At 34.8% G+C, this 13,366-nt stretch overlaps 1 protein-coding gene across 1 annotated transcript in view; it reads left to right on the top strand.

Annotated features, from left to right (window-relative positions):
- Positions 1 to 302: 302 nt before the first annotated feature.
- LOC134540245 (ras-related protein Rab-2) overlaps positions 303 to 13,366 on the top strand; it is a 34,416-nt gene continuing 21,352 nt past the window's right edge. The window contains exons 1-4 of the mRNA XM_063382867.1: positions 303 to 513; positions 1,765 to 1,836; positions 6,652 to 6,719; positions 13,142 to 13,317. Coding sequence (XP_063238937.1) covers positions 468 to 513; positions 1,765 to 1,836; positions 6,652 to 6,719; positions 13,142 to 13,317 — 362 coding nt within the window. The 5' untranslated portion in view covers positions 303 to 467. The remainder of the gene's footprint in view (positions 514 to 1,764; positions 1,837 to 6,651; positions 6,720 to 13,141; positions 13,318 to 13,366) is intronic.

Below are 13,366 nucleotides of genomic sequence, written 5' to 3'. Positions count from 1 at the left end.
CAACAGGAACCAACAAAATCCAACAGGGATCTCAGTATTTCCTGGTGTGTGACAGATATGATTTAAGTATTTTTTATTGAATCTTGTTGGTTTCTGTTGTAAACACGCTGGCTTCATTGGGTTTTAATGGTTTCTTCGTATAATTTTTGTTTAAAAATATATTTCTGAGTTATCATAATAACAATATATGTTTTACCAGTTCATTTTTTAAAATAAGAAAACGTAACTTGTCATTTTCACCACTGCAGCGCTATTTTTCGTTTCTTTTTATTGTTTGTAATTTTGTTATTCTGTATTACTTTATCTATGTCTGTATGTGTCTTCCAGTGACGTAAAATTTAGCTGATTGCGTTTTGGATATTGTCTGCACAGGACGAGGATTGTCCGAAACTTTTCAGTAAAACGGGGAGGATTTTCTGAGCAGCCTCCGTCGGCATCTATTAAATAGCAGACGGACATTTCATAAAATGTCGTATGCTTATTTGTTCAAGTATATTATAATTGGTGATACAGGTAAATTAATGTATCGCCTTTATTATGAATAATATTTTGTATAGCCGTATTGTGTACTACTCTTTGTGTTGTATTTGACTTGTGAAGCTTTGTCAACCTTTTGCAAATTCATGCATGTGTGGGAACAGTGGGAAAAAATGTAAAGCAAAACGTTAATATTGTTTAGTAAATCGTTCATGTATACGAAGAGTAAAGTACTTTTGTGCAGCGAAGGGTAGCATGCGAAGAAACTTTTTTATGGATGTTAAAATGGAAGGTAGTTGGATACACAAGCCGCCTGTTATTGTTGCAGAACTTGGTGTGGGGCAGGACGCAGTGTAGGAAGCGAATAGAAAGGCTGGTGAGGTGTTTTGAGAAATGGTCATGGTTGAAAAAAGATAGTGCAAGCTGGAGAAAAAACAGTTTTCATATAGGTGGAGATCTCATTGGGTGGAAAATGAAAAAAAGTTTAAAGGAGGACAAAGAAGGAAGCTTTTTTTTCTTGGTGAGGTCTTGCTAAGAGTGTCATGAACTCGATGGGGGTTTGGTGTAGACAGAGAGGTACCATTCAACAATTTTTCTGTCGCTTAAATTTAACATTTCTGTATTAAAGACTAAAGATCAATGAAATGATTTTAATTGCATTTTCTATAACATAAATTTCAGTCTTGAGTTTTTGAAGCTTCCAGAAACTTTCTAGTGCCATGGAAAATATTAACATTTTACATGGCATTAGCTATTGGAAATAGCTTCCATTTGCTCTATCAAGTGTTTTACATTATTTGCCATTCAAGTCTGGTAACATTCTGTGCGTTCCTTAGTTGCTCAGTGGTTAAAAGTTCCATATTAAGTCTCCCAAGTTGATCCCTTTATCCTAATGGCATGATCAAGTATACATTTATCCTGTGGTACATGATGCTTGCTGTTTTAATTGGGTACATTGAAAGATCCTTATCATAAAAACTTCTGGTTTTACAATCAATTATGATCAGTAGTTGATTACAAAATACGAAATAAAAGATTTAACATAAAAGACAACATTGTTTGCATTGTGTTATTCAAGGTGTTCTTTGTGTATGATTTTTTATTGACATAATAAATTAAAATGGCAAGCATTATGTACCAAAGGATCAATGTATACAGGATCGTGCCATTAGGATCAAGGGATAAACTTGGAAATGTGATACGGAACAGTTACCATTCTGAGACCCAATGAGAGATAGTGTAGTGATGAGCGGTGGAAATTGCAAAGATGTTTTTCTTTTGTTCCAGGAGTGGGCAAATCATGTCTCCTGCTCCAGTTCACCGACAAACGATTCCAACCGGTTCATGACTTGACTATTGGTACGTATTTGGTTTCTGCATCGTTGACATTGATGAAGTTGAGTGAATCGAAGGGCAAGACATTACCCTTAATTTGTATGTCCTCGCTTATTTGGAGGCCCTTTGTTCTTTTTCATTTCTTGAAGGGTGACATAGAGTGAGGCATTGCATCGGAGCAGTGATTAAGTTTGTACGTAATGATACTAGGATTATTCCAAACAAACCCAGTGCGATAAGCATTACTACTATTTAAGGTGGCCACTGAAATTGTGGCACTTGGGTTGTTTTCTATCTAAAAATTTGTAAACCAAAAATAAATTAAACAAAAATAATTTATTTTGCTCATCAAATTTAGGCACTTAACTCTTAACCTGAGTGTTGCACTAAACAGCAGTTAGAAAAAAAAATCAAAAGTTAGAGGTAGGATTTGAGGTATAGTAACATACGACATCTCTTTTAGTCTTATATGCATGATTGACTAGTCCATATGGTAAACTTGTAGTTTAGCGGTATTTGCGGAAAAAATGTTAAAAAATCCGAAAATACTTTTATTCTATCCTCTTTAACTTCCTCTTTTCATTAAATCCGGCGGAGATAAATTCCAAATACTTTAGGAGATATCAAATTTTTTAATTTTCCTCACAATACCTGTGCATTCATGCGGAATTCACAATTGTTTCTTGTTTACGAGTATGAATTTTTTTTTTTTTCGTGACGTAGGTGAACAACTACATCATTTTCTACTAATGGCAAAGGAATTGTACCCGCCTCTAACTTATGTGAATTTTTAACGTTTCAAATTTTAATGTTTTATTTGTTATTTGGATATTGTTGCGCAAGTAATATGTAAAAAAAAATTACGAGAGTTCCTACTGTTCATCCTTTGTTCCGATTTGTTTGGTCAGGTCAGTTACATTATAAATACTTTAAAACTTAACAACCATTAAAATTAATCACATTATTTTTAATGTCCGCTTATTTTTAAAGTATTTATAATGTAACTGACCTGACCTAATAGACCATTTTAATTAATTAGGCATTCACGAACACACGGCAAAATAAAAAAAATTGCAACGGTCGAATGATTGCACAGGTCTTGTATTGCAAAATAAGAATGGCGATATTTCCTAAAGTATTTGGAATTTCTTATCTCCGCCGGGTTTAATGAAAAGAGGAAGTTAAAGAGCATATAATAAAAGTATTTTCGGATTTTTGACATTTTTTTTCGCAAATACCGCTAAACTATATATTTACCGTCCATATAAATGTGGGCTTGGTTTGTTTGATTCATTCAGAAGCAGGGTTGTAAAAATTGCAAAATTTCAACATGGAACCATGTAGTTACTCTATTTTGGGCAAGCACGTGAAAGAAGAATGGAGAGACCTCGTCTGTTGTTGGTTGTCGCGTTCCATACTGTTACCCGCATCGCCGTGAAGACGTACTTTACAAGGGGTTGGCCAAGGGAGACTGCTAGGTTTGAGGCTCCAAGGAAAGTACTTTTTAAATCAGAGTATTTCTTTGTTTTCATAAATTCATAAAACACCATTTTTATGGGTTGTCTGTTAATGCATCAAAATGCAATTGGTTAAAACTATTGACTGCTTTCTGGACATTGTAAACATATAACTATATGCCAAAAATTAAAGAACTGTTTAAAATCAATTGTGCTGTCCGCCCCCTTCACCACTTCCAAACCTGTCCTCCCCCCTCTACACTCTTAACTGATCACTCCCACACCTTCCCTTCTACATATACTACCATTCTCAACACTAACTCAATCTCTCTCCCATACTCATTATGTACTCACACTTGCATGCACTCACACTCACTCTTGCATGCACTTGCTAGTTTAAAAAATTATGCATGATGCAAAACAAAGTTAAATGATGCTGTCTTTAAATACCTGTTTATGAATTATGTGATACACTAAAGTTTGAACACAAGCATTTAACTATTGCACATTTTGGCTAGCATTTATACTTTGCAGGAGGTGGCCACATTTGCATGATGACATGGTGTGTGAGGTATTTTTTTTTATTTCCTTCGGCTAAATGTTCGCCATATTTCCAACACACCCAAAACATTGGCTGCAGTGTGGAAACAGTTTTAAATGACTTTGTTTATTAAAATTGCTGTTTTTAAGAACTGAGATTGTAATCCATACGTACTAACCATAATGAGATGTTACCAAGCACCATTTCCGTAATGTTTTGGGCGGAACCGTATAACGATGGCGAGGTTAAAAAGTGACTTCACCCACGTCGCAGCAAGTCACTTCCTGACAATTCTTAACTCCATGCTACGCGTGTATATTTGAAATTAAGTTCCAAAAGCTTTTGGAAAATGCAGATATGTGTACAGAAGGCTATGATTTTCTTTTTATCACACCAGTCATGTTTTGACTTACAAAATTATCACATGTTGAAAGCAGGTGCATTTAAATCAAATTAACAATTTCACACCTTAACATGGAATTCTTTATTTATAAAAATAAACTATTTGTGAAATTTATGGTTTTATGGTTTCAAGTTGTAGACCTGTGACCTGCTTGTTTTATAAAACTGTTTTCTTGCATTTTTGTGCATGTTGCATTCTTGCATTTATTGCGAAGGTTATAAACCCAGTCTTAGTGTTGAAAATAGGTACTCAACAGTTAAATTTTTGATAAAACATGTCATAATTATTTTTGGAATATTTTTAGTTATAAGTGAATATTCATTTTAATGAGTCACGTTGGTATCTAATTACAATGGTAGTGGTTTCTTATTTTAATTTTACAACATAATGTCACATCAATTGTAACATAAATTATTATAATTTTTTAAAACTATAGATATAAAATAGACATTTCATAGATTCCAATGCTAGTTTCGATTCTTACCTCCATTCCAATTCTGGATCATTGATATACATAATTTGTAAAATTAAGTTACACATGTCATGTAACATCTCATGTTAGCTGGGGAAGTCAAGTTATTGCTTGATATGTTTTTAAAATACTACACAGATTTTAGTACAACATGCTCTATTACGAAACTAAGCTGTGCCCTACTACTTACTGACTAAATAAAAAAAATATATGTAATGTGACTAGTCTACTTAAAAATGTCAGTATTTGTACTTTTAACATCGTAGTGATTGTTTGATGAAATAAAATTCTAATTTATAGTACATAAGACAGTTTTAAAGAGCTTGTCATAACTAGCTTAATGGATTGCATGGATTAAAACAAAATCGTAACTAACTACTATAAATTAATTTTGCTAAGTTAAAAAATATTATTATTAGAATTTTGTTGTATAGGTGTAACACAGTTTCAAATAACAGATTTTATAGGGTTTTTAACGGTTGCCTTGTTAAAATGTTCAGACTTAATGAAACTTAGTTCGTCAAATTTTACATTTAAATAAACTATACTACTGTATATTTGTATTCCTATTTTTATAAATATTTATCCTGATAATAATTTGTTAGCATTTTGCATGATTTTTTAAATATGAAAACACCAATTAAGACAATTTTTTTAGTAAAAGTTGAATATAATTTCAGGTTTATAGCAGTGCATATTATTTAAAATAAACATTTCACAGATGGGTGTCACATTTCCTCTTGATGTTCAACCCTATGGCCACTGGTTAAAATACCTTTTTGTGGACTTTTTTTTATTAGTGAGGCAACTTAGACTAAGGCTGCTGACGAATGGTGGGGATTAATGCTTTATATCAGCTTAAAGAGAGGGACGGTTTTAGATTACCTACATGTCTACAAATGTGAAAGATGCGACTAGCTTTAATTTTGACACGCGTAATTAAAAAAAATAGGAGAAAATTAATCCTCACATCAATTAACAGTGTGGTATATTAAGTTGATGACTTAATAGTATTCTATCAAGTTTATCCAGTTTGTTTTACTTGTTAAATCACATATCGCTGTAAATGGTCGTTTATGGCAGGTGAAACTGGATAAAGAAAAAAATATGTAGCAGGCATGCGTTATCTGTTCCCATCCAATGCAGAGGGTGAGGATATAAAGAGCAATGGTAAAAAGTGGTGAAGGCAGGAAAGAAAACTGGTAATGACTTCCCTTGATCCGCAATATAATCATCACACTCTCAATTGTGAGAATCGAAGGATCATTTTTATCAGTAATTAAAACACTTGTGTTGTTGTCTGTTTTTAATTTTGAAGGTAATCAATTGCCTATGCTACATACCGATTACTGCATATGTTGAAAATGTATAGGATACTATACACTGTGATTTTGAATTTCCCACTTGTGTTTGAGGTTGGTTGGGAGATTTCTCAGCTAAGTGGGTGGGATGCTAGTTTGAGTGGAATAACCAAGCATGGTGACTACTGCGTTTTGCATTCATTTTAAAGAAAGAAAATTGGCCTAGTTTGTTTTATTATTTTGTTACATATTCTTATATTTATCATTGGTGATAATGTTAAATCTAGGCCTATTGTATAACTCGTTAAACAACCACTGAAAGTACTATAAGATGGGAAGAACATGACATTCATGCATGCATTAATACAAACTGATGATTAACAGATTAGGTATTTGTATTTTAATTTACCAGGTGCTCAAGCGACTGTTAATTAGGAAGTTTTACAAGTAAGACGTAGCAAGTATATTTGTTGTGTGTGTGTGTGTGTGTGTATATATGAAATGCATCTACGTTTGACCCAAGCAATTGCGTTGGCAGTTTTAAGTGTTTTGTAGTACAAAATGTGTGTAAAGTTATTTCGCTACGGTCTCCATGTGTATATGTCATTGTGATTGTGTATCTTTGCAAAATATGTTGTACTTTAATTTTGACTTTTTTTTTTCAGGTGTTGAATTTGGTGCTAGAATGATAACCATTGATGGAAAACAAATCAAATTGCAGATTTGGGACACTGTAAGTAAATCTGTTTGTGTTCCATTTTGCCTTGTTTTATTACTTAATTTTTTTCTTAATTAGCTTGCTTAGCCTTGTGGGTTTATTTGGTTCTATTCTAGCTGTATATTATTGGATTTGTTTTTTAATTCTTCCTTCTGTTGCATATTTTTGCTTTGTAAAAGATAGTGTATAGAAAAATTTAATACCAATGATTCAATTCAGTAAATTTAATGTTAATGAAAACTCATATGCCATTGTGCATTTCTCCCTGTACACATACGACAGTTGAAAATGATGGGCTGGAAAACTTCGGCAGGCAGAACTTTAAAATTGACCATCGTGGATGTTCAAAGGAATACAGATGGCAGTATACCTAGTTATTTCTGCACCATCTGCTATACTGATTGCAAAAAGACCTTATGTTCTTGACTTCTGTGTGTACTATTGGCTCTAGGCTGACATTTTTACATGCAGGTATCTTCTCTGCAACTGCATTATATGCATTATAAATTTGTTTCAAACCAACAAGCAAGCATTATAAAGCACAACCATAACTGTCCTATTGGTAGCTGAACAGCATTAGAGTGTAAAGTATGGCGAATGCAAAAAGAAAAATGAAATAAATGAACCAAAAAATAATAATTAGAATATCTCAATTAAAACACCAATTAAACTGAGGGACCTGGGCCCTATATCATACAACTCGACAGGCGTGACATATGCGACAATTATGTCAAAATTTACAAATATGTCAATTTGTAATTACAAGTGTACGTTTCATATAAAAAGAGGTTGACAGGCAAACAATCTTAAATAGCTACAATTAAAAACAACTGTCTCATAAACACGACCGTATGTGACAATTAATTGTAGGTCAAATTTTTTTTAGTGATGTTTGTTTAGTGATCGCCCTCGGCCACGTGTATGTCAAAACATTATTTGGCTTTCAAGTGGTGCGTGCGATGATCGAACCCTGCCATACCTTTGCTTTTCAAGAACAATCTATTTGTACCACAACAAAGTAAGCAGTAAAATATTTATGCGACATATATAACCTTCACACATACAGTACAATGAACAGTGTGGATAAGATAAGTATTTTAAACCTCATTCGTGAGGAAAAGGAGGTGTTGTTTGGAAGATTTTCATGCAGTTTGACACATGAACAGAAAATGGACACATGGAAACGCGTAACTGAAAAAGCGAAAGCCATCGGAGCCTTTATAAGGGATTGGAAGTATCTTAGGGATACTACATGGCAAAACTGGCGTAAGAGAATGATTGTAAGTATAAATTGTATGGGTACCAGATTATTAATAGGTTAGGTATTGACACAGGTGCATGTTATTCATGTGAATAATTTTTAGGTATAGCTACTCATAGTATACCGGCTAAACTATTGATAATAGAAGCAAGGTGTATTAATGAAATTGCTTCTTTTGTTACGAAAAGTTGTCGCGAGAGACATAAAGAGCATGTTACAGAAGTTTATTTTTTAGATTTTCGGAGATTTTCTAATTTCCACAAGCAATTGAAATGTATGGACTTACAATTCGTACACAGATACTAACCTAACATAACCTAAACCAACATAACGTCACATAATGTAACCTTACCAAAAGTAACCAAACCTTAACAAACTTAACGTAAGCATACATAATCTAATGTAAATAAACCTATGTTAGGTTGGGTTAAGTTAGGTTATGTTTGGTGATGTTATGTTAGATTAGTCTCTGTGTACAAATTACATGTAACATTTAGCTTGTTTTGATTGTGGAACAGAAAATCTACGAAAATCTGAAAAAAATAAACATGTGCCACATGCACGTTTTTACAGGCGACTCATTTTCGTAACAAAAGAGGCATTTTTCTTTAATAAATCTTGCTTATAGTATCAATAGTTCAGCCGATATTCAATGAGTAGGTAGACTTAACAATTACCTCCATATGTTTGCAACAAGTAGCCGCTAATATAGTATGACACTTCATATTTAGCCTCAGTAGTCTAATTAATATGGTTTAAGAAATAAAAATAAAAAATTTGATCTTTTGTATCTGCCTGTGCTAGTAATGGAACACGCCTAAGTGATATATGATGTATATTATAATTCAGTTACTAAAACCTAAATCTTTTTCATGCCCAGGAGAAAAAAGATAACAGAACAAAGACGGGAAGTGCAGGTGGGAAGAAATGTATTTATGACGAGGCAGATCATATTATCATGGACATTATTGGAAAAGAATCACCTGTTCTTGAAGGAATAATGGCTCCTGAATCTTCTGGGACTGACATTGCTGCAATTACATTCGCATACCACGAGGATTTAGGAAATCAGACTGGAGAAGTTATTGTAAATAATGCAGATGGTGTTGCTGAACCAATGTGTTCAAATGCATCTGACAATTTGAGCGGTACTCATCAAACACCATCTGCAAGCACAGGTGGCAACACAAGGAAAAGAAACATAAACTCTGCAAAGAAGGAATATGAATTGTTATGAACCAAAAAAAATTAAACCGCAGACGTTATTACTGGTACAGAAACTCGAAACCGCAAAACGAGAAACATATAAAATGAATCTAGAGTTACTGAAAATGGAGAAAGAAGCAGGCCTTCCGCCATCTGAATTTACAGCTCATTTGACTAATTCAACAATATTTCCTGTTAACACCGAAATGTTGCAATTTGGTGCTTCAAACAGTGTAATTGAAGTGCTATTGTCATTGTTAACAATACATGTGAAAATAACTAATATATATGTTTTACACATTAACATCTGATGTATATAATCTTGTGTAATGAAACCAAAATAATTAAACGGACATTTCAAGAGAAGCTTACGTTATTTTTCAATAGTTATGTATATTTTGTACCTAATTATTCGTTTCAGTTTTTGTAATAGTGGATAAATATTTGTTGATTTAATTATAATGGAAATGTCAGTGCATGATACAAAGCAAACTCATTGATATGTATATGGCTAGAAACAAAGAAACCACTTAATGTTCAAACACATGTATCAATTCTTGCAATACTGCAATAGCCTCTGGATCAGCTGCGTCAACATATTCATGAGCTTCCCCAGCCTCGCCTTCTACATTTTCATCGTTTTCATATGGTTCGTACACCTCTGATCCTATGCGTTTCTCAATGTTATGCACAATTATACAAGACAAGATAATGTTACATGCTGACACTGGCTGCATTCTCAGATGATTAAGGCATGGGAACTTATCTTTTAAAATACCAAGTGCATTTTCCACCAGTCGTCTCGTAGATTTAAAGGCTCGAAGAAAACTTGTAAGAGCATTTGTCCGAGGTATTTTTACTGGGATATTTGGTGTAATAAGCCACTTTTTTAATCCATATCCACTGTCTCCCAGTAATATTGCATGTGGCAATGGTCTCCATCCATTTTCCCACTGTTGTGACAACGATGAACATCGTAGTACTCGTGCATCATGTACTGAACCGGGCCACCGAGCACTGGAATACAAAAATTCTAGGTTATGTCCACACACTACCATTATATTGATTGAATGGTTGCCATTCCTGTCTACAAATGAGACTTCATTATCACGTGGGGCATCTATCTTGATCAATGACCCATCTACAACTCCAGCAACCCTTGGAATGTTTGCTACACTCATGAAAAGCTGTGGAATTGCTTGGACAGATTCAGTTGGCCAGCGAACCTCTTCTCCAAGAAAGGTGTGAACCAGTAAGTGACATAACTTTTTTATATATCGGTGGATAGTGGCTTTTGATAAGCCATGTGCATCTTCATTTACATGATATTGTGCTCCTGTGCCCAGCCAATGCAATGCGCACAAAAGTTGTTCTTGAACAGTAAGTGCACGATTTCTTTTTGTTTCTGTCCGCAACTGTGGCCCTAACCTATTTATAATGTATTCAGCTGTTACCTTGCTAACGCGGATTTTCTCTTTGAAGACAGTCACTGAAATCGAAGGTTAGGTTAATCCGTGGCCTAAAAATTCTTCGAACTCGTCTTTCTCTTTCTTCATCACTCCCGCTACTGCTACTGCTGCTACTACTGTCCATTATGTCCATTCACATCAAACTAACCCAATATTTTAACACACTATTGCACTGTTGTTATTACCAATCATTAGGTGACACTAAATGGTTTACCTGTCACTTCCACTCTGACAATTCTACAAATTTGTAAAATTGTTAAATACAATTTACATATCTGTGTTTCATAAAGCAGTATTACCTGTCACATGTGACACATTTGTCACATTTTTACCTGTCAGCTTTAAACTTTTATGAAACAGTTATATGTCATTTATACATATTTGTCGTGACATATGTGTAGACTTGTCAAATTTTATGAAACGAACATATGTCGAATTGTAAATATGTCTGACAATTCATTGTCACCTGTCACCTGTAGAATTGTAACGTTTATGAAATAGAGCCCTGGCTTTTAGTGATGTGGGGTGAGCAGACTTGCACTTATATAACTCAAATATATCTAACAAACTTGCAGCATTAAAAGACTAATATTTCTTACTTAAAGGTAAAAATCGGTTGTCTTCTTACAATGTAATATTTTTTATTTTTACCAAAAAAATGTGGTTGCTGTTTAAAGTTCTGTTGAGACTTGTTGCCAGTGTAGACTGCACGCCTGTTTAGCTCTTGCATGTAGAAGCGAAAAAGCATCTGGTAACAATGAATAAGTCACTTTTGCTGTTCCGCGTGCTTCCTTCTGTGACTTGATTGTTTAAGTCTAGCATATATGTAACACGGCGAACACCCTTATGTGTGTTCAGACCATAATTGAACCTTTAAATACAGTGTCAATGTTTGTGTATGCTAGTTGCTGGTTTAAATACAACTTTTAAACATCTACTTACTTTGTAGCTTACTCACTTCATGAACCTGTGTGAATTTGCAAGTGACCAATATTTATTGTAGCATAACTAACCATGTTTTAGAGTAATATTAAAATCAGTGTTTATTTGGAATTTGTTATATTTAATTATTTTTTTAGCTTTTGTGCTTAATTATTTTGCCATTTTTTTAATTTTAAAATCCACTATTACTATAAATATTTTATTTGTAATAACTAATTTAATGGCTATTGTAGGAAATTTGGAAATGTGGTTAATTGTAAAAGAAAGTTTATTGCTTTATCTACTGCCTACAAATACGTTCCATAAATAAACTAAATAATTAATCAAAGAAAAGGTTTTGCGATAATGGTAAGGTTATATTTTTTGTCATCTATTATGTACATGGGTGTTTAGAAAAGTATTTTCCTCTTTTTTCTCCATATTTTTAATGATTTTAGTTGAAATTTTAGGTGTTGCCACCGACTTGAGTGAATAAATCTTAAATTTTGCGTTAAGATTTGTGAAACCATTTTTTTTTTTTTAACGTTTTTCTTTAATTTTACTGCAAAAATTTTATGTTGAAGTGATTAATACATAAATTGAGTTATGTTAGTTACAAAATCATATATTCAAAACAAATAAGGTGAGTCCTTGTAGGCACAAGTAGGCCCTACCTGAATGGGCAGCCACTTGAAGGGCTGATGTGGTGTCTCTGGGTTGGGCGGATCTGACAGTGCAGGTCCGGTTCCTGATCTGCACGTGATAAAGCAAAGGAAAGTTGGGCTTGTGAAATGTGTGTGTGTATTGTAGGATTACTACAAGGTGGGCCAAGTGAAAACATGCGCAGCGAATTACACGAGAGCATGGATCTGTTGTGCAGGCTGGGAGAGAGGCTTGCTAGTTCATCGCGCTGGTTCGTGAAAACCATAGATATGTGATCGAGGTGACTTTCAAAGACTCAGCAGTGCAGGTGTGCAGCGAGATAGCACAGTGGTTAGACACTTGCCTTTCGTTCAGGAGTTCCAGGTTTAGAATCCTGATTCATCCTTCTCGATTTGCTTTCCTGTAGTGACACACTCCAGATAAATTATAGGATGGTTCCTTACTGTAGGCCATGCTCAGGGGCATATGCATGGGAGGGGGAGGATATATTTCCCCCAAATACTAAAAAGTCTAGACAAAGTGGCTCTATCCTTCCTTCCTCCACCCTCAACCCAAATGAAATTCTCCTTAATCGCCGCCTGAGTATTGGAGTGTTCTATGTCCACTTTTTAGGGTTTTTTTTATGCTATGGACACGAAATTAATATTAGTATTCATTTGTACTATATCCACACATGTCTACGCACATAAAAATGTTTGTTCTTAATTTAAGAACCAATATTATTTTGTTCTATGCCGTGATATTCATAGTTATTTGAACTTTCAAATGCTTACATCTCAGTTCCGACTTCAATGGACATAGAACACTCCAATTCTCAGGCGACGATATGCTTCTGGCCATACGCGATGTCATCGTGACACAGAGTGCCGTGTGCGGGAAGGGGTGTCGGCCAGCCGTGACCGCGCTCGTGTTCGCAGGCGGGCCAGGAGGCGTTCCGCTCCATCACGCGCTCGTACTACCGCGGGGCGGCGGGCGCGCTGCTGGTGTACGACATCACCCGGCGGGAGACCTTCAACCACCTGACCACGTGGCTGGAGGACGCCCGCCAGCACTCCAACTCCAACATGGTCATCATGCTCATCGGCAACAAGAGGTGCGTCTGTTCACGTACATACAGCATTTAAGGGGCCCGCCTCGTCAGG

The sequence above is a fragment of the Bacillus rossius genome, chromosome 16 (genome assembly GCF_032445375.1).
Source record: "Bacillus rossius redtenbacheri isolate Brsri chromosome 16, Brsri_v3, whole genome shotgun sequence".
Taxonomy (NCBI): domain Eukaryota; kingdom Metazoa; phylum Arthropoda; class Insecta; order Phasmatodea; family Bacillidae; genus Bacillus; species Bacillus rossius.
The sequence above is the reverse complement of the archived record's forward strand: the minus strand, read 5'-3'. Positions and strand labels throughout refer to the sequence as shown.